At 49.6% G+C, this 17,963-nt stretch overlaps 2 protein-coding genes across 2 annotated transcripts; one reads left to right on the top strand and one right to left on the bottom strand.

The window, feature by feature from the left end:
* Positions 1-680: 680 nt before the first annotated feature.
* On the bottom strand, positions 681-10,233 carry POLR2F (RNA polymerase II, I and III subunit F). The gene is made up of 5 exons (XM_041754440.1): positions 10,079-10,233; positions 8,533-8,602; positions 6,152-6,282; positions 1,629-1,700; positions 681-864 (listed from the first exon to the last, which is right to left on the bottom strand). The coding sequence occupies exons 1-5, from the start codon at positions 10,096-10,098 to the stop codon at positions 774-776; spliced, it is 384 nt and encodes a 127-aa protein (XP_041610374.1). The 5' UTR covers positions 10,099-10,233; the 3' UTR covers positions 681-773.
* Positions 10,232-17,477, top strand: C5H22orf23 (chromosome 5 C22orf23 homolog). Its single transcript, XM_041754439.1, has 7 exons — positions 10,232-10,439; positions 10,770-10,881; positions 11,736-11,798; positions 15,216-15,398; positions 16,066-16,197; positions 16,374-16,474; positions 16,652-17,477. The coding sequence occupies exons 1-7, from the start codon at positions 10,287-10,289 to the stop codon at positions 16,748-16,750; spliced, it is 843 nt and encodes a 280-aa protein (XP_041610373.1). The 5' UTR covers positions 10,232-10,286; the 3' UTR covers positions 16,751-17,477.
* The last annotated feature ends 486 nt before the right edge of the window (positions 17,478-17,963 follow it).

The raw sequence follows: 17,963 nt of genomic DNA on the forward strand, positions 1-17,963 counted from the left end.
CCTTGCTTCCCTGCCTGCCATCATCCCAGTCAAGGCCTTGGAGGAACACGGGCCCTACACAGAAGGGAAAGGACATCTTGCAGAGGTGGAGGAAGGGCAGGGGATGGGCGTGGCAGACCAGAAGGCCATGTAGGAAAGCGGCCTGAGGAGTGGACAGAGTGGGGACCAGGGTGGGCAGGTGTTCAGTCCTTGCTCCAGCGGCTGCCTTGCCCAGCAGGGCTCTGCCTGGGGAGGGCGGGAGATCACTGCATCCCCAAGCTTCCTGCTGGGGCACTAGCTCCTGAAAGGGGATCCGAGCCCACGATAAGAGGCTCGAGGCAGGTCCTCAGGAAACAATGGGTGGCTTGATGAGACCTGCTCTGTGATACTCCTGAGAAGGGAGAAGCCCCTGCAGCCAGTCCCCACTGGAAAGGAAATTGGGGGTTTCCGTGGCAACCAGCTCCCTGGGCACAAAGGCTTGTCTGTCTGCTAGGAAGGCAGCTGAGGTGTCTCCCTGCAGCAGCCTTTGCACTGGTGAACAGGGAGATGGAGGGAGGGATGCGGGGGATCCACAAGGAGTAAGGCCCCTAGTGCTCCCTAGCGCTCACAGTCATAGGACCACAGGAATGGGTGCACCTGCCAGGCAGCAGGGCAGTAACCAGGAAAGAGCAAGTGGGCATCACAGAGAGGTGGAGGCAAAGTGGGGTGAAAGGTTGAACAGTTTATTATTTACAAGTATAAAGAATGTGAAAATAGAAACTAGGATGAGGCACAGTCAGGAAGATGATTCCAGCTCAGTCGGTGATGATGAGCTCGTCTACCCCCCAGTCTTCATAGCTCCCATCTGGCAGGTAGCGACGAATGATGATGGGGATCTTTCGGGCCCTGTGGCAGGGAGAAGTCACAAGTATATGAGGGTTGGTGACCACAGCTCTACAGCAGACAGGACAGACTGTGTGCAGAATGCAAGGAAAGAGAAGTCTAAGCAGCATCCTTTGGGACTATGAGTGTACTTTGTAGAAGAGAAATTACAATAAAAAAGAAAGTTCCTGAGTGGCTCAATGAGTTAAGCGTCTGTCTTTGGCTCAGGTTATGATCCCAGGGTCCTAGGATTGAGCCCCACGTAGGGCTCCCTGCTCAGTGGAGAGTCTGCTCCTCCCTCTCCCTCTCCATGCTCTCTCTCCTTCTAATAAACAAACAAACAAATAAATAAATAGGGAGGAAGGGTGGGAAGAAAGGAAGGGAGGGAGGGAGAAAGGGAGGGAGGGAGGGAGGGAAGAACGGAAGTTCCTGCATCCCTGAGTGTGGGAAAATGGGTCTGGAAAGGCTCTGCCATCCTATGGCTGAAGGGAGAAAGAGGAAGCATGAAAGGATACTGGTAAAGCCAAGTGCAGCAGGAAGAGGGAGATTTTCACAGGAGAGGATCATGTCTCATTAAAGCCTGTCCCTCTTTGCCTGTCCCCTCCTGCCCCTCTTTGCCTGTCCCCTCCTGCCCCTCTTCCTCATGGGCTGATTCCTGAACTAAGGACCTACAGGAACAAGAATCACATCTTCCCAGCCAGGGATGTGCAGGTGGGGATGTGCAGCAGAGAACCCAAGGGATGCCTCCCAGGGCTGTGAAGCAGTGAACCATAGTCAGGGCGACTTACTTGAGCTCTTTCATGGCGATGAGCAAGGGATCTGTCTCCCCCTCCAGCTCCACCATCACAGGGGCACACATCCTGTAGGTACAGGGACACATGTTGGGAAAGAATGGCCCAGCAGGAAGGCAGGGGGCTCACTTCACAAACAGGATCAGATCAGCACCCCAGCCCTTGGAGAAAGGTCACCTTAGAGGTGGGCAGGCCAGTGTGGGGGTGGGAAGGGGCTCAAAGGCATTGCCACAGTGACTACAACCAGGCGGGGGCCAGGAGACTGGATTTAAATTCTGCCTCCAGAGACCCTGAATTTCTCTCCCAATCTCAGTATCCTCACTCAAAGATGGGAAACAAAAAGCACTGACTTGCATACAATGACACTAAAACACTACTGGCTAACTTAGTACCATATGCTGTTCTCAACTCTTTACATAGATGATCTCATTTGAGGTAATTGCTCTAATTTTCATTACAGGAAACTAAGGTAGAGAGACATCAGTGATTTGCCCAAGCTCACACAGCCAGTAAGCAGCAGAGCCAAGATTGGAATCCCACATGCTCCTACCCACTATGCTGGAACATTTCCCATTAGTAAGCTAAAGATCCATAAACTTAAGAAAGGTTCTGTGGGGCAGCCCGGGTGGCTCAGCGGTTTAGCTCCGCCTTCAGCCCAGGGCCTGATCCTGGAGTCCTCGTATCGAGTCCCATGTCAGGCTCCCTGCATGGAGCCTGCTTCTCCCTCCGCCTGTGTCTCTGCCTGCCTCTCTCTCTCTCTCCCTCTCTGTGTCATGAATAAATCAATAAAATCTTAAAAAAAAAAAAAAGAAAAGAAAAGAAAAAGAAAGAAAGGTTCTGTGAACAGGACACGTAGGCTTTCATCACTGGCCCATATGACATTCTTCTCGTCAGCTCCCTTGCCAAGGGCCTTCCAGACTCCCGAGCGGCACCCACAGCAGAGTATTCCAGCACAAAGGAACAGCCATGCAAAGGCTAGCTCAAACCCAACTCCTCAGGCCTGCCTCAGGGCCCAGGCAGCTCATTTTCCTTCTTTATCCAGGCAACACCCCTCAGGGTCCCGCTCTTCCAGCCTCCACACAGGCCCTGCCAATAGGTGCTCACCTCCTTACAGCCCCTCCATGACACCCCACAACCATCAGACAGAACCCAGTCTGCTCACCTTTCTAGTAGCTACTTGCTTGTACTTATCCCACTTTTCCGCCATACCAAACTCCCATGGTTCCCTGGACACACCCTGCTGGCTCCCCTCTGCATCCTCTTATAAACTCTTCCTCACTCTACAAACCTGGGAGAGGCTCAAATTTCCCTACTCTGGCAATTATCTGCTCTGGAAATCCCTGGCAATGCTCAGCATGCTGATGTAGTTCACATAAGCTACTCAATCCCACTGTACTGTAGCTGCTTATTTGAAGTCTTCTGCTTTAGACCATGAGCATCTGGTGACCTGGGACCACATGCCCAAACATAACGCTCAGCCCACAGCAGAGGCTCTCAAAATTAACGGGAGAAACACCAATTCTAGGCCAACCTCCTCTAGGAAGCCACCATTCATGACTTCAGCACAAGTTCACATTAATGGATCCCAAAACCAACAATCATCAGAATTACCAGGGAACCATGCTAAAAATATAGGCTCTCAGGTCCTGCTCCAGACCCTCAGAATAGAAATTCTAGTGAAGAAGCCTGATAACCTGCATTTGCAAAGCTTACCAGGTGATTCTAATCATAGCTAGTCTGAGAGCCACCAGATCACCCAATATAATTAACTAATTTTATTATTTTGATTTGTTACTCCTAAAAGCCTGAAAATTTCCCAGAGGCAGAGACCAAATGTTTAACTTTCCCTATATCCCCTCTCAAGTATTTAAATTTTCCCCAAATTAAAAGCTTTACAGAATGTAGGGAAATGTTTTTCCTGATCTGAATACACCTTTCTTTCGAGACAACACATTTCTTTTTACACATTTCTTTCAAGACAACAAAAATTCGAGTTCATCCATCCAGCCTTGTGCATATAATGTGTGAATTATGAGTGTGCCCTTAGGTATTTTGTTTTGCACCAGGGACCCCCCCCCCCAAACTTGGCCGTGATCCTCAGGAAATGGCTGTGGTAAACATCTGCCGCCAGGTGGTGCTAAATGAACCAGAGTGAGATTTCAAAAAAATCCAAAAAATGTCTGTTCAGTCTGGTATTTGGTGACAAGATACATCCCTGGCTTACAGCAAGCGGGGAACTACCAGACAGCACCCTGACCCTTAACTGGAAGGAGCACAATAGCCCCAACTAAGTTGAACCAAGCTTTTCTCCCAAAGCAAAGGACGCTGGGACTTGGTAGTGTACTGAATGTCTGCCTCCCAACTTTTAAGTGTCCCACAAGGTCCACCAAATACATGCTGATCTTCTGAAGTTGTCACTCAAGGCACTGGTGACATCTTTCCAGCCTTGTGCCCGCAGCTACTTCCATTCCCCTACCACAATCCATGCTTGCCTACCTTTCCTTGAACTGTCTCTGGCACCTGAGATACCCTCAAAATCACCTGGGGCTCTCTGGGTGGCTCAGCGGTTTGGCGCCTGCCTTCAGCCCAGGGCGTGATCCTGGAGACCCGGGATCGAGTCCCACATCGGGCTCCCTGCATGGAGCCTGCTTCTCCCTCTGCCTGTGTCTCTGCCTCTGTGTGTGTGTGTGTGTGTGTGTGTGTGTGTGTGTGTGTGTCTCATGAATAAATAAATAAAATCTTTAAAAATAAATCTTAAAAAAAAAAACAAAAAACACCTGCCTTTCCTCATCTTCTCTTGAGGCTCTTCCAGTCACCCCTATAATGACTCCATTCTCTCCTTCCTTGTGCCTTTCGTAAAGCACGGTGCCCATCTGCCATGGGTTCTGGTTATTTGTGAGACCCCAGCAGATGGCAAACACCTGGACGCCTGGGGCCATCTGTAATCAGCTTCACCTCCCCAACAGGTGCAAGCACAGTACCTCACTCAATGCTAAAAGACTTTAAGCTTGCATACAATCATTCTACTTGTTTGAAAAATAATTTGTAAGTTATTCTTTCTGCTGGATCACTTTTAGCCTGGACAAGAGCTGCTCACTGGAATGTTCTGCGATAATGGAAATGTCCTCTATCTGCACTCTCCGTTATGGAGTCCCTAGCCACATGTGACTACTGAGCACCTGAAATGTGGCTATTAGGCTGAAAAACTGAACTTTTAGTTTCATTTAATTTTAATTAAATGGCCACATGTAGCTACTGGCTACCATAATTGATGGTACAGATCCAGAGGATCCTGACTCAGTGATTATCAGAATTATCATAGTGAGTGCAGCTCTAATTCTATCCAGACCAGCCAGGAGTACAAATCAGGCTAGAGAGAGGTCTACTACTTTGAAGGTGAGAAACAGCGTTGCCAACCCATAAAACCCTGTTCAAAGTGGATACAGTGGTCATCTTTAACCCTCTAGGACTAGAGGGGATAAAGCCCAATGCTGTTTGAAAACACAGAAGGGAACACAGATTAGAAACTCCTCCGGCATGCAGGACTCCACAAAGCTGACCCCAGCTTTTCTTTCTAGCCAATTTTCCACTATTCCCTACTTGAAGCACCCATCCCTCCAGACACCCACTATTTCCCACACTAGCTTATAAGATGTTTGGGTTGGAGGTTCAGGTTCATTTCCTCAGCCTATGTTTCCCTGGGGAAGACATTCTATTAGAGTAACCAGTAACACATCTGCCCTCTCTCTGTCCCCTGACTCACTCCTCCTTAGGAAGGAGGAATAACTCCCAAGAGGGAAGTCTGGGAGAAAAAGCAGCTATCTATAATCCAGTGTTCAAAGTCCCTGCTTTCCCAAAGCCACCTGCCTACAAGAGAGGGTGTTTTCAGGTCTGTTCAACCCACAACCTTGGCAGGCAGGCTTGCCCCTGCAGACACAGCCTCTGGATGCCTGCACTGCCTATGGTGACAGGATGAATACACAACCATCGGATATTTTGATCTCCACCTGTCTACTGGCTAGTTCCTGAATCTCATTATTGTTTACCTGGCTCCAACTTGTAAGAGAAGAAAGGCTGCTCTGTTCCTTCGCATATCTAGCCTGGCCTCTGCATGGAGGGCCCCCCCACAGTCCACCTGGGGTCAAGAACCACCTTAAGCCAGACAGCTGATGCCACAGCACCCCAGATTAACCAGTCCACAAGGATCTACAGTTCCATCAATTCACACTTTTTTTTTCTTTGTTTTGTTTCACTAACCTGACAGGCACTCAAGTTCTGTATTTTTATGTTTCTACTATACTGTTACTTGGCTTCTCACATGCAAGTTCTATTTCTCCCATTGGCTCACAAACTCCCTGAGGGCAGGACTCTAGTATAGTGCCAGATACACAGACACAGCCAACAGCCTAGTTTAGCATATGTGAGCAGGGATAGTGTTTTCAGGTGCCCACTGCATCAACAGCTCGGAAGCTCCCTATGGCCTGACCGATGGAAAAGATCATGAAGGGGCATACACTCACGCGATCTGAAGGGCACGGGTGCCGAGTACGCGGGCTCGCTCATACTTGGTCATATATGGTGTGGTGATTCGCTTCTGGTTGGCCTGTGGTCGCTCTCCAGAGGGAAGGATCTCAACGTTCTCCTGGCCCTCCTGGGCACCAAGACAGAAAAAAAGGAAAGCTTCAGGGAGTATATTCTGGGTTGAGCGGGGGGAGGATGATAATGACAATGATGACAATCACTGCTAACATTATCACTTATTATGTGCCAGGGCTTGTGCCACTGCAGTTAGTGTTGCCTCCTTGGTTAGTCTTCATTACCAATAACATTATGTGGTAGGGGTTACAGTGCCTATTTTAGACGCTCAGAGGTGAGCTAACTTGGCCAAAGTCTCAGACTTTGAGTCTAGTGAAAGAGAAGAAACACGATTGGGATTCCAGAGCCAGCTGCCTCATCCAGAAGAGAGAAGCAGTCTGTAGATGTGGTCCCAGAACATTAGCTGTGTGCAAAGAAGTCCTTGAGCACAGATAAAAAAAATCTCTCTAAACAGGAGGCAAGGAGTAAGCACTCTAAAAGTACTTACTCCTTGCCTTTCAGACAGGGAAACTGAATTAATAGGTCAAGTAGCTAAAAAGTCAAAGTAAAGGCAGGAATACAAATATTCACATGCATTCAACAATTACTTGTTAAGCATCTGTCATGTGTCAAAAATCATCATAACGGGTAATAAGATAGCAAGCTAACTATTTCTGTTCTCAAAGAATTCAGTCGGGAAAGGAGACAAGAGTAAACAAAACAGCAGATATAGATATCTCTGTGTGTCTCTCATGAATAAATAAATAAAATCTTTAAAAAATAATAATAATAATAGTAATAGATAGATAGATAGATAGATTAGATAGATAGATAAATAGATAGATGATAGGATGGTCATGGAAGCCTCACTGAGGGGACACTTGGACAAAGGCCTGAAGGAAGTGAGCATTAGGTCATGTGTGTATCTGCAGGAAAAGTATTCCTGTAAGAGGGAACAGGGTGATTACAGATCCTGAGCAGGAATCGACCTGGTATGACAGGGACAGCAAGAAGAGATGAGGTCACAGAGAAAGCAGGTGGCCAGAGCTTGGAGGACCTTGTACTGCTTACTTTTTGGCATTTACTGTGTATGAGATGGGAAGCCACTTGGATGAGGGTTCTGAATAGAAGAGAGATACAATTTGACTTAAGTTTTAAACGTATCCTTACGTATGCTCTGTTGAGAATATTCTGCAGGGGGCAAGGGCAGAAAGCAGACCCTGAAGGAAGATCAGTAGTAATCAATCAGGTAGGCAGGTAAGACAGACAACTCTGGCAGCAGAATGGCAAGTCAAGCAGAGTGGTGGGAGATTGAAGGCAGGAAAACAAGTAACACATTTCGGTAACAAAGTGAGTGAAAAGCGGTGAAGACCTAAACCAGGCTGAAGCACTAAGAATGGAGAAACAGGGCTGGACCATGTATAGGAGGCAGAATCAACAGAAGAGGGGTAGACCAGGAGGATGGGGAGGGGGTTTCTGACTAGTGAATAGGTACCTGAGTGTGCCATGCAGAAAGAGAAAATCCAAAGGGGGGTTTTGGCTTCCAAGCTTAAAAAAATTGAGGAATCACTCCCTTTCTGGGAGCCATAAAGCACTTCTTTCTCCATCAGTCACAGGATAAAAAGCCTTACATCATGCATGAAGTTAGCAACCCATCCACCTGATTACACAAGCTGGAAACCTGGGGGTTGCCTATGTCATCTCCCACTTTCTTAGCTCCACACCGAATCCACCAAAATATCTCTTTCATTCATCTTCTCATCACCTACATTACCAGCACCCAAGTCCAAACCACAAGTCTCTCGCCTGGATGGAGAGACCCTAAGGGTCTCTATCTTTTACTCCTGCTCCTCCCCAACTCACTCATCACTCTGGGGCCAGAATGCCCTTTCTAAAGTATAAACTGGATTGTGCCACTCCCTGCCTCAACACTTGTTGGTGGCTTCCAGTTGCCTTTAGGATAGAAAATCCTGCTTGATGTGGGCTCTTACCTCTCCAGCTTTATCACAGGTCACACTCCCCCTGGCTCCTTACATTTACCCTGTCCAGAGGGCACCCAGTACATAATAAACATTCAATACATGCTTGCTGAATGAATAGTGCTATGTCCCCCATCAGGAAACCAATTGCCCCAAGAGCCACAGGCTATGGCCTACCCTGTAGGACTTTTCCACTATCCAGGACAGGAACACTGCTCACTCTAACTGGGGGCGCTTGCGGCAGGGGCCCTGACCAAGCAGGAGGCAGATACATTCAGGCAATTATCACCACTGGATTACCTGGCAGCTTGGGGTGCAAAGGAGGGAGCCCACAGCTAAATACTGACCTCTTCAGCATTCTCCAAGTCACCTAGCCCTTCATCCTCCTCCACATCATCAAAGTCATCACCATCAAAACTGTACAAGAAGAAGAGATCAGTTAGCTGAAGCATCACTTACTAGACTCAAAGAAAGCAGAGATCTATGTCTCATCCAATATGGAGAAAGGGCTCAATAAATAACTACTCAATGAGTGAATCAAACTTCTGTTCCATTTTACTCCTTCATCCTTACCCCATTAGCCCCCAAATTTTGCTAGGACTCATTCGTTCATCATCACTGTTTCCCTCTCACTGGATCACTCCCATCAATGTACAAACATGTACTTATTTCCCCGTCTTAAAAAACAAAATTTACTTCTCTTTTACCTCCCACAGAGCCCTAGTTCCATGCTCCTCTCGGGAGCAAAATTCATGAGAGCTGCCCATCTTCCCTATCTCTGATTCCTCGCTTCCCATTCTGTCATAATCTCACTCCAGGAAGACCATCACCTCCACAGTTCCAGCAAAACCACCCTTCTCAAGTTCGTTAGTGACTGCGATGTTGCTAAATCCAGTGGACAATTCTTGTTCTCATTTAATTTGATCAGTTGGCACCCTTGACCAGTCCCCCACCCGGCCGCTCAATACACTCTCCTCACGTGCCTGCAAGGCCGCCTTTTTATTGGGGCTCCTCCACCTCCCTGGCTGTTCCATCTTGGTCTCCTCTCCTGGTTTCCCCTCTTTTCTCTCAAGTGCTCAAAGCGGGGATGCTCTAACACTCGGTCCCCAGCCATCTCTTCCCTACAGACATTTCCCTGGTGATCTCACCGGATTCTTAGTTTTGACTAATATACTTATGCTGATGACTCCATTATTTTTATCTTCAAAAGTGATTCTCCTTGGGCAGCCCTGGTGGCTCAGCGGTTTAGCGCCACCTGCAGCCCAGGGCGTGATCCTGGAGACCCGCGATCAAGTCCCACGTCAGGCTTCCGGTGTGAAGCCTGCTTCTCCCTCTGCCTGTGTCTCTGCCCCTCTCTCCCTCTGTCTCTATGAATAAATAAAATCTTTTTTTAAAAAAAGTGATTCTCCTCTGACCCCACACATTAGCTTCGAAACCAATCCAGAATTCAAAACCACCTGTTACTCGTCTACTAGTGTCGCCCCAGTCCAAGCCACTAGGTTCTCTCACCGGGATTACAGCATCGCCTCCAGACCTTTACCATCTCCAGGTCTCGCTAGACTGTCCCCTAGGTTACTCCTATCGCCTACTCTCACACGACCCTGTACTATCTGCTCTGGGCTTGTCCCCTCCTCTAGAAAGGGCGCCCCGGTGAGCAGGGGCTATACCTAATTCACCTCATACTCCCATTACGAGACACAGAGCGGCTCGCTGGAAGTCTGCTGAGCACTGCTCCTCTCTGGACCGCCGCTGGGCCTTGGCTCCGGGCTCCCCGCCCTTCCCCCCCGTCCAGCCCCGCGGGCCCCTCAGACACTGCCCCTCGAGCCCGGCTCCGCAGCCTCCGCCGACGCAGGCTCCCGCTTCACCCGGCCCTCCCGCAGCTCGCGCACTCACTTGTCCTCGTTGTCTGACATGACGCCCACACCGACACGACCGGCACCTGCACCCAACACCCGCGCGGAGACCCGCAAACAGCTCACCGGCGCCCCGCGCGGCGCCCCGCGTATTCTGCGCCTGCGCCGTGACCCAGAGGCAAGCACTTCCGGGGGACCGGCCGGAGCCGTCACTGTGCGCACGCGCCGAGGGGTGTGTGCCAGTTACCATGGTAGCCAGAGCCGCGGGTGGCAGCTCTGCTAGCGGAGGTCCGCGAGTTTGTGCCGGGCCCAGGCGCCGGGCCGCGGCGGAGCCGTGGTTACAGTCCCCCGAGCCTGGCCGCTCTCTGTGGCGGGGGCACCAGCTGGGGGCTTTCTTCACGGTGAGGTCTCAATTTTGGCGTATCCCTCAACGGGCACTGACCGGACCGCGGCTATCCCGACGCCCCCTTCCTCCAGAGAGGGCTTCCCTGCCGCAGGCGCCGGGCCAGGATGAAGTCTCCGTTCGTGGCGGGGCGGGGGCGGGGGGTCCGCCTGTGTATCTGTTCGGGGTGGAAGGATCAGGCACTGCCGCGACATTGACGGCGACGTCACACTCTCCTGTGGCTCCACCCCCGCTCCAGACTGGGGGGCGTTCGGGGGCGGGGCGATGCGGGAGCGGAGATTAGACCTGGGAGACAAGGGGTTGCGCCCTTGCGTTATTCCCTCTCCAGAGCCCTCCCATGGCTTCCCAGGAAAGGATAGAGGCAGTGACCAAAGGAGCAGGGTTCTGGCGCTGCCCCAAGCCGGCCACTTACACCCCAGGGACCTGCGAGCTGCTCAGAGGTCAGTGTGTCGAGAGTGGTAGTGACAGTTACCCCCTGTAGGCCGGTTCTCCCCTACAGGACCTGTGGCTTAGCAACGGCTATCGTCCTTTTACAGAGAAGAGGCGTGGGGTTCACAAAGGTTCAGGGATCCTACAACTTGCAAGTGGCCCAAAGTCAAAGAAATTAGAATTTTAAAGTGATGGACTCCTGTGCCTTCCTTAGATCACACTTTCAATTTCCCCAGGGACGCTCTATCTCCTCCCCACCTGCCACCACCAGGGTCGAACCAAGGGTTCCACACTTTCACACCACCACATACCTTTTCCTTCAATGCACAACACAACCTGTACTCAGACATTTAGTTGTCTCTCGTTGGATTAATCTTCCTCAACCCCTCTAGATCATGAACTCCACCAGGGCAGGAATTGTGCCTGTCTGGGTTCACAACTGTAGCTCCAGCCCCTGCCACATGCTTAATAAATGCTTAGTAAATGCTTAATAAATGAATGAATGGAGAGTATTCATTCATTCACTCAACAACGAAAGTTTTAAACCTACGTAATGTGCTTTAGACATTGTTCTAAGTGCTGGGGATATAACAGTTTTTAAAAACGGGGAAACAGCAAAAATTCCTGCCATCTCATGGAGCTAACTAATATTCTGGTAGAAAGGGGACAATAAATAAGCAAAATATATAAAATGTTGATAGTAGTAAGTGCTCCAGAAAAAAACAGTGAAGCAGGAAAGGGAGAGAAGGAGTACTCAGGTACATAATGGGGCTATGAGGTGATACAGTTTTACACTGGAATAGGGTGAGATGAAGGGCTCTGCCTGCTGCCCAGGAGGCCTCATAAAGGTACTTTATCTTTGCAGTGATGATGAAGGAATCCAAACTGACTAACTTCCAACAGCGCCACATCATGGACACCATGAAAAGTAAGAGGTGGTTCACAGAGGCTTCCTGGGCTGAGGGACTCAGGACCCTACTTTTTTTTTTTTAAGATTTGTATTTATTTATTCATGAGAGACACAGAGAGGCAGAGACATAGGCAGAGGGAGAAGCAGGTTCCCTGTGGGGAGCCCGATGCAGGACTTGATCCCAGGACCCTGGAATCACAACCTGAGCCCAAGGCAGACATTCAACCACTGAGCTACCCAGGTGCCCCAGAACCACACTTTTAATGCTCTTCCATGTTAAGGGGTAGACGACCTAATTTTTAAAAACCAAAGAAGGGGTGCTTGGGGTGGCTCAGTTGGCTGAGCATCCGACTCTTGGTTTCAGCTCAGGTCATGATCTTATGGGCTGTGAGATCAAGCCCATGAGAGCTCGTGCTCAACAGGGAGTCAGCTTAAAAGATTCTCTCCCCCCTACCCCTTCTTCTGTGTGTGTGGGCTCTCTCATTCTCTCTCTCTAGAAATAAATAAATCTTTTTTAAAAATTAAAAGGCAAAAAAAAATTGAATAGCATTTCTCACCCTTGCTCCTGGAGAATTGACCTTTTAGGCCTTTTGCTTCTTCCCATGGCATGGGTCCTAGCACAACAACAAGTCTCTTACAGTCTGTCTCTGGCCAACCTTCCAAGAGATCACAGCCTGATTGAGAGATCCTGCCCAGCCAAAATAGTCTCCATGTGGTCATGTCTGCAATCTGTCCCTCCCTGTTACACGCATACCACGTGAGCTCTCCAGGGGAAAAGACTCTGTATGTGTGTGGGTCTTGCTCATAGTTTTATTGTCACAGTTTAGCTAGCAGAAGCAAGACAATTGGCAGAATTCCAGCACAGGAAGATTTTGCAGATGCTTTCCAGCTCACCCTGACCACCCACTATATTAGTTATTTTGAAGGAAAACCAAAAAGTAGAAGTTCATGGGCACAATAGCAAGGTGCTAAGATCTTGAAAACTACCATGCTCCCTGAGATTTAACTGAGTTGGTATCTAATGGATCATAACAGAGACCTGTGAAACGGCCTTGGAGAGAGAGAATGTCAGAATCTTCTCTAGTGAGTCCACCACAAGTGATTGCCTTATTTGCAGAAGGATGTATTAGAGAGGGCACCTGAGCAGCCACAGAAGCAAAGAGAAGGGAGAGCCAAAGAGGCAAATATCAGCATGGCATGTCCAGCAGTGGCCAGGGGCAGGCTGGGCCATCCCAGTAGGGAGTCAGATCTTCCTCACTGCAGACAAGGACAACTCAGCTGTCAGAGCCTGGCGCCTTAGCACATCCAAATCCCATCACTCCATTTTTGCACTCTGCAACCCATAGTGCCCCCTGCAGCATGACTACAAAAAGAAGGTGCTAGAAATTCCACTTAAATTTCTGGAGACCAAGGATTATGTCTGCCATGTTCACCACAGTAGCCCCAGTGCCCAGTGCTGGATATTTACTGAAGGACTGATTTCATTAGTGGAGAAGCCAAGGTAAGTAACTGGTTTGGCTGACAGTTTTATTCTCCTGAGTGTTCTTTTGATTGATTGATTGATTGATTGATTGATTTTTAAAGATTTATTTTAGAGAGAATGAGGGTGGGCAGAGGGAGAGGGAGAGAATCTCAAGCAGACTCCAAGCTCAGCACAGAGCCTGACATGGGGCTCAAACCACGATCCTGAGATCACAACCTAAGCCAAAACCAAGAGTCAGATGCTTAACCAATTGTGCCAACCCAGGCCTCCACTTCATCATCTTTTTTAAAAAACTTGCCTCCAAGTGTTGGTGTTGAGTCAGCTTTCTTCTATAACCCCCTCCTTTTCTCCTCTTAACCAAATTTACTTTTTGTTTTGAGGCATCATTCGAATTCTGTTGCAAGCCACAAATGCCTCTCCATCTGAACTCCTGGAATTACTTGGGCCCTAATCATCTGCCAAGGATGGGCCATAGAGGGAGGTAGCACTCGGCACTGGACAGGCAGAAACAGAGAGTAGAGGGAGCAGGAGGGACATTCTAGGAGGCACAGCATCTCTTCAGGGAAGAATAGGAAAGCCTTGGTGTGGCTCTAGGTAGAGGCTGTGGGAAGGGGAGGGTTAGTGGGAAGTAATGGCAAGCAGCCAAAGGATCATGTAACTTCCCTGCTCAAAATCCTCTGATGGCTTCCCACCTCAAAGGAAAAGCCAGTCTTTCCAAAGGCCTACAAGGCTGTCTACTTCTCTTGCTGTGCCTGACCTCTGACCTCTACACACACTATACCCCTGCGTTGTTCAGTCCATTGCTGGCACCCTAGCTTCCTGGCTGTTGCTCAGACACCCCAGGCACATTATCACCTCATAACCTTTGCTCTAGCTGTTCCTTCTGCCTGGAATGCTCTTCCCCAAAGTCTCTGCACCACCATTTTTGGTGAGGTCCTTCCCTGCCTACCCTATTTAAAATTGTAAATCCTGCTCTGACATACTCCATTCCATCCCTGTACTGTCACAATCTAACTATGTAATTTACTTAATCATCATCCACACCCCTCCAACCCCAAATGTAAGTGCAACGAGGGCAGGACTTTGTATTACTTACCACTTTACCCCCAGTGTCCTGGGCCTGGCACAGAGCAGATGCTCAGTATGTATTTGCTGGGTGGATGACAGAAGGTTGGACACACAGAACAGATACATGGGAGCCAGATCAAAACAACAGGTGGGGCCTGCTCTGAGATGGGCTTTGGGGCAAATGAGAGGAGGGATCAGCCAACCAGATAGGAGGAGCTGGTCTGGAGGAGGAGCCCCAGATCCAGGCCAAGCTGGTCTGGAGGAGGAGCCCCAGATCCAGGCCAAGACAGTGGGCGTGGTTGGTAGGCAGGACTGGTGTATACCATCCAAACCATCCCTTCCCACCTATGTACCAAGCAGGTTTTAGGAATCCATCTATAGAAATAAAAGCACCAGTATAGAGGCTTGATGCACAAGAATGTTTATTGCAGCATTGTTTGAAGTAGTAAAAAAGGGAAGGGGAAAAAAGGCTGAATTTCTGAAATTAGGAGACTAGTTGAATAAAATAAATAATGTATCCATTCTAAGAACTAGTATATAGCTTTAAAAAATAAGTTATATATAAATGGAGTGATCTGGAAGGTTGTCCATGATAAATTGTTAAGAGTCTATTACTGAATATAATAGAGTATGATCCAGTGTTTGAAACACGAATGTCATATACACCCATGTATCTTTGTACATGTTTGTATTAACATTAAAAACTATGGAACAAGACCACCAAATCCTAACAATTGCTCATTGTGAGTGGGGGTGGGGGATGGGAGGAGAGAAGGGAAGACTCTATACTGTTTGACTTGTTTTAACAGGCAGGTATCACTCTTATAAATTAAAAAAAAAAAAAAAACAGGTAGGTGCCCCTCACCCAAACCTTCCTTCCCTAGGAGGAGACACTCTGCCCCTACAGTGCAGCCCGACATCCAGCCAGAGGGTCTTGCCTTCCAAACAGACAGCCTCAACCATCTACCTGCCTCCCATCCTGGCGGCCCGGCCCCACCTCCGGCCTGCCAGCATGTGCCAAGCCAATGGGGCCTACAGCCGGGAGCCATTCAAGCCTCAAGCCCCCCGTAAGTGAGAGGGCCTAGAGAGCCCCTCTTCCACCTCCTTCCCCAAGGGGCCAGGGGTGGGGCAAGCAGCCCACAGGGCAGGTGAGCAGGTGTCTAATCAAATTCTCATGCTGTTTATACTAATGTGCTTGAACCTTGGCACTTGCTAGCTTGGGGGTGTTCAGGTTGCAGGAAAAAACAGGTGATCCTTTTGTATTTTTTTAGAACTCTCAAATGATTAACTGGAGTCAACCAGTCCCTGATGAATGTTTGGCTGTCAGGTCTCACAGCCACTACTCTCTTAAGGTCACAAGCCCCCCCAGTCCAGAGCTCCTCTGCATGCCAGGCTACTTCACGGAGCCTCTGTCCCCCTTCCTACTTGGCGTCCGATAGAACTCTTGGCACAGACCTGCCGACAGCCCCATGCAGCCTCTATACCCAGAGGCAAGCAGTTTTCTTAGCCTCACTCTGTACCAGAGCAGTGTGTGGGTTCTGGCATTCGTTCTTCTAGCCCTTCCCCTTCCTGTCTTGACACAAGCTCGGAGGCTCCTAGGGCCAGAAGTGCCCGGTTTGCAGAAGCCCCCTCCGGGTTGCCCAGGGACCCTGGTGCAAGCATGCCCAAATAAGAACTCAGACCATGAATGGGGTGCCCTGCCTGCCTTCATTAGGTCATTTCTGGGCCCTACAGGAGATCTGGAGAAAGAGAAACGAAGACTCCAAAATATTTTTGCCACTGGGAAGGACTTAGAGGAACGGAAAAGGAAGCCCCCTCCTGTACAACAGAAGGACCCAGCCCCAGAGCTGGACCGCTTTGAAGAATGTAAGCCACTGATAGGCCACTCCTGCTGGAATAGGGGGTGTGGAGGGGTCCATAACCCGCGGCCAGAATGAGAAACACTGTCTGACCACAGAACTGCTTCCTCTCCCCCACCCCTCCCAGGTACCTGCTGGCCCCCCACTGCCCTGTACACTGATGGCCCTTCTCCCCCTGTCTAGTGGTAAAGGAAATCCAGGAGAGGAAGGAATTCCTGGCTGGCATGGAGGCACTGGGACAGGGCAGACAGTACCGAGGGATCATCCTTGCGGAGATCTCCCAGGTAGGAGAAGCAGCCAGGAAGGGGTGGGGGTGGGTCCACCATACGTGCGCAGCAGCAAATGTGAGTGGACAGGGCAGCTGCAGCCCAGGTCTGGCCCAGGTCTGGGAGTCCTCTCACATCAGCAGTGGCTCCTCAAGTTCCCACCCTGCTAGCCAGTTTCCCTGATGCCTTTTGCAGAAACTACGGGAAATGGAAGACATTGACCACAAGAGGAATGAGGACCTTAGAAGGCTCTTGCTACCCCCTGATCTGTCTCCAGAGACAGGGGCAGAGTAGCCCATCCTAGATCACTGGAGCCCACCCCCTGGCCAGCCCACCTACCCTGGCCTTCAGCCACATCAAATGGCCGTGAAACACTGCCCTGGCCTAGGGGCCCCTGGGCACACACAGCACCCTAGGAAATGGACCGATCCCAGAGAATGAGCTGGTTCTCCTCAAGACTCTGCCCAGGGAGCCTGGGTGAGTTGAGCTGCTGAGACCCACAATCACTGACATACGTGCACACGCGCGCACACACACACACACACACACACACACACACACTAATGGTCTTTTCTCAGGGAAAGAGTCCATACACAGTGAAGGCAAGGCCCATGTCTGAGAGCATCCACTGGGCCTCTTCCCCCCACTCCCTACCCCACACCCACTGGATGTCCCACACATTTAGTTTGCAGAACTTCAGAATGAATGATTCCTTTCTTCCTACCTGCCTTAGGACCTACTTATTTGACTTCTTACAGCCTTAGGCAAATGTTTAACCACTGTGATTAATTGGCCAGTAAGACACATTTAACGTAGGTCATAATATACACCGTTTTGTTTTCAGAAGGATAGGCTTATTTGTTCAAGGAGTTAGAATTTTCAAGCACAGATGCTTTTCAACTGTTTGCATATCTCAAGTGGAAGTGAGAACCAACACTTCTTTAACACCCCTTGGCCAGGCACTGTGTCAGGTGCTGAATTTCACTCGGTTCATTCTCTCAATAAAACCCTGCGAACACGGTTTGCTATTCCTGTGTGAAATCTAAGGCTCCCCAAGACACTGTAACCAAGGTCATTCAACTGGCAAATAGCCCATTCAGGGTTAGGAGTTAGTTCTCGGGCTTTCCACTAAACCCACAGCCCACAGAAACACAAGGGTGGGAGAAAGCTGGACCAAAGGAGCCAGGCTTGAGCTCTGATCCCAGCCTGTGCTCTGTGAGCCTGATCAGCTCCAAACCTCAGCTCTGACTGCTCATCAGTGAGGCTCCGCCTCACAGGGCTATGGAGGAGGCCTCTGACCACAAGAGCAGCCCCCAGGCCTGGCGCACAATACGTCGTCGTCTCCATGTCTTCTGACAACCACAAGCTCTCCACTCTCCAGTACTCTGTCAATTTCCTGTCCCCATACCTCAAAATATTTTGGGAAATTCAACCAACACTCCTACTTGGAGGGATTCATATAACCCCACAGGCCACATGACCCAAGTTTTGAGCTGTAGAACAAATG

This window comes from Vulpes lagopus, chromosome 5 (genome assembly GCF_018345385.1).
Source record: "Vulpes lagopus strain Blue_001 chromosome 5, ASM1834538v1, whole genome shotgun sequence".
In the NCBI taxonomy this organism is placed as follows: domain Eukaryota; kingdom Metazoa; phylum Chordata; class Mammalia; order Carnivora; family Canidae; genus Vulpes; species Vulpes lagopus.

What these genes read in the sequence shown, in the direction of transcription:
- POLR2F (XM_041754440.1), bottom strand. Translation starts at nt 10,098, where the DNA reads ATGTCAGACAACGAGGACAA. An exon ending in ATGTCAGACAACGAGGACAA is followed by an intron (nt 8,603 to 10,078) that starts GTGAGTGCGCGA and finishes CTTCTTGTACAG; the next exon opens with TTTTGATGGTGATGACTTTG. An exon ending in ATCGCCATGAAAGAGCTCAA is followed by an intron (nt 865 to 1,628) that starts GTAAGTCGCCCT and finishes TCCCTGCCACAG; the next exon opens with GGCCCGAAAGATCCCCATCA.
- C5H22orf23 (XM_041754439.1), top strand. Translation starts at nt 10,287, where the DNA reads ATGGTAGCCAGAGCCGCGGGTGGCAGCTCTGCTAGCGGAGGTCCGCGA. An exon ending in GACCTGCGAGCTGCTCAGAG is followed by an intron (nt 10,882 to 11,735) that starts GTCAGTGTGTCG and finishes TTATCTTTGCAG; the next exon opens with TGATGATGAAGGAATCCAAA. An exon ending in GCTGGACCGCTTTGAAGAAT is followed by an intron (nt 16,198 to 16,373) that starts GTAAGCCACTGA and finishes CCCCCTGTCTAG; the next exon opens with TGGTAAAGGAAATCCAGGAG.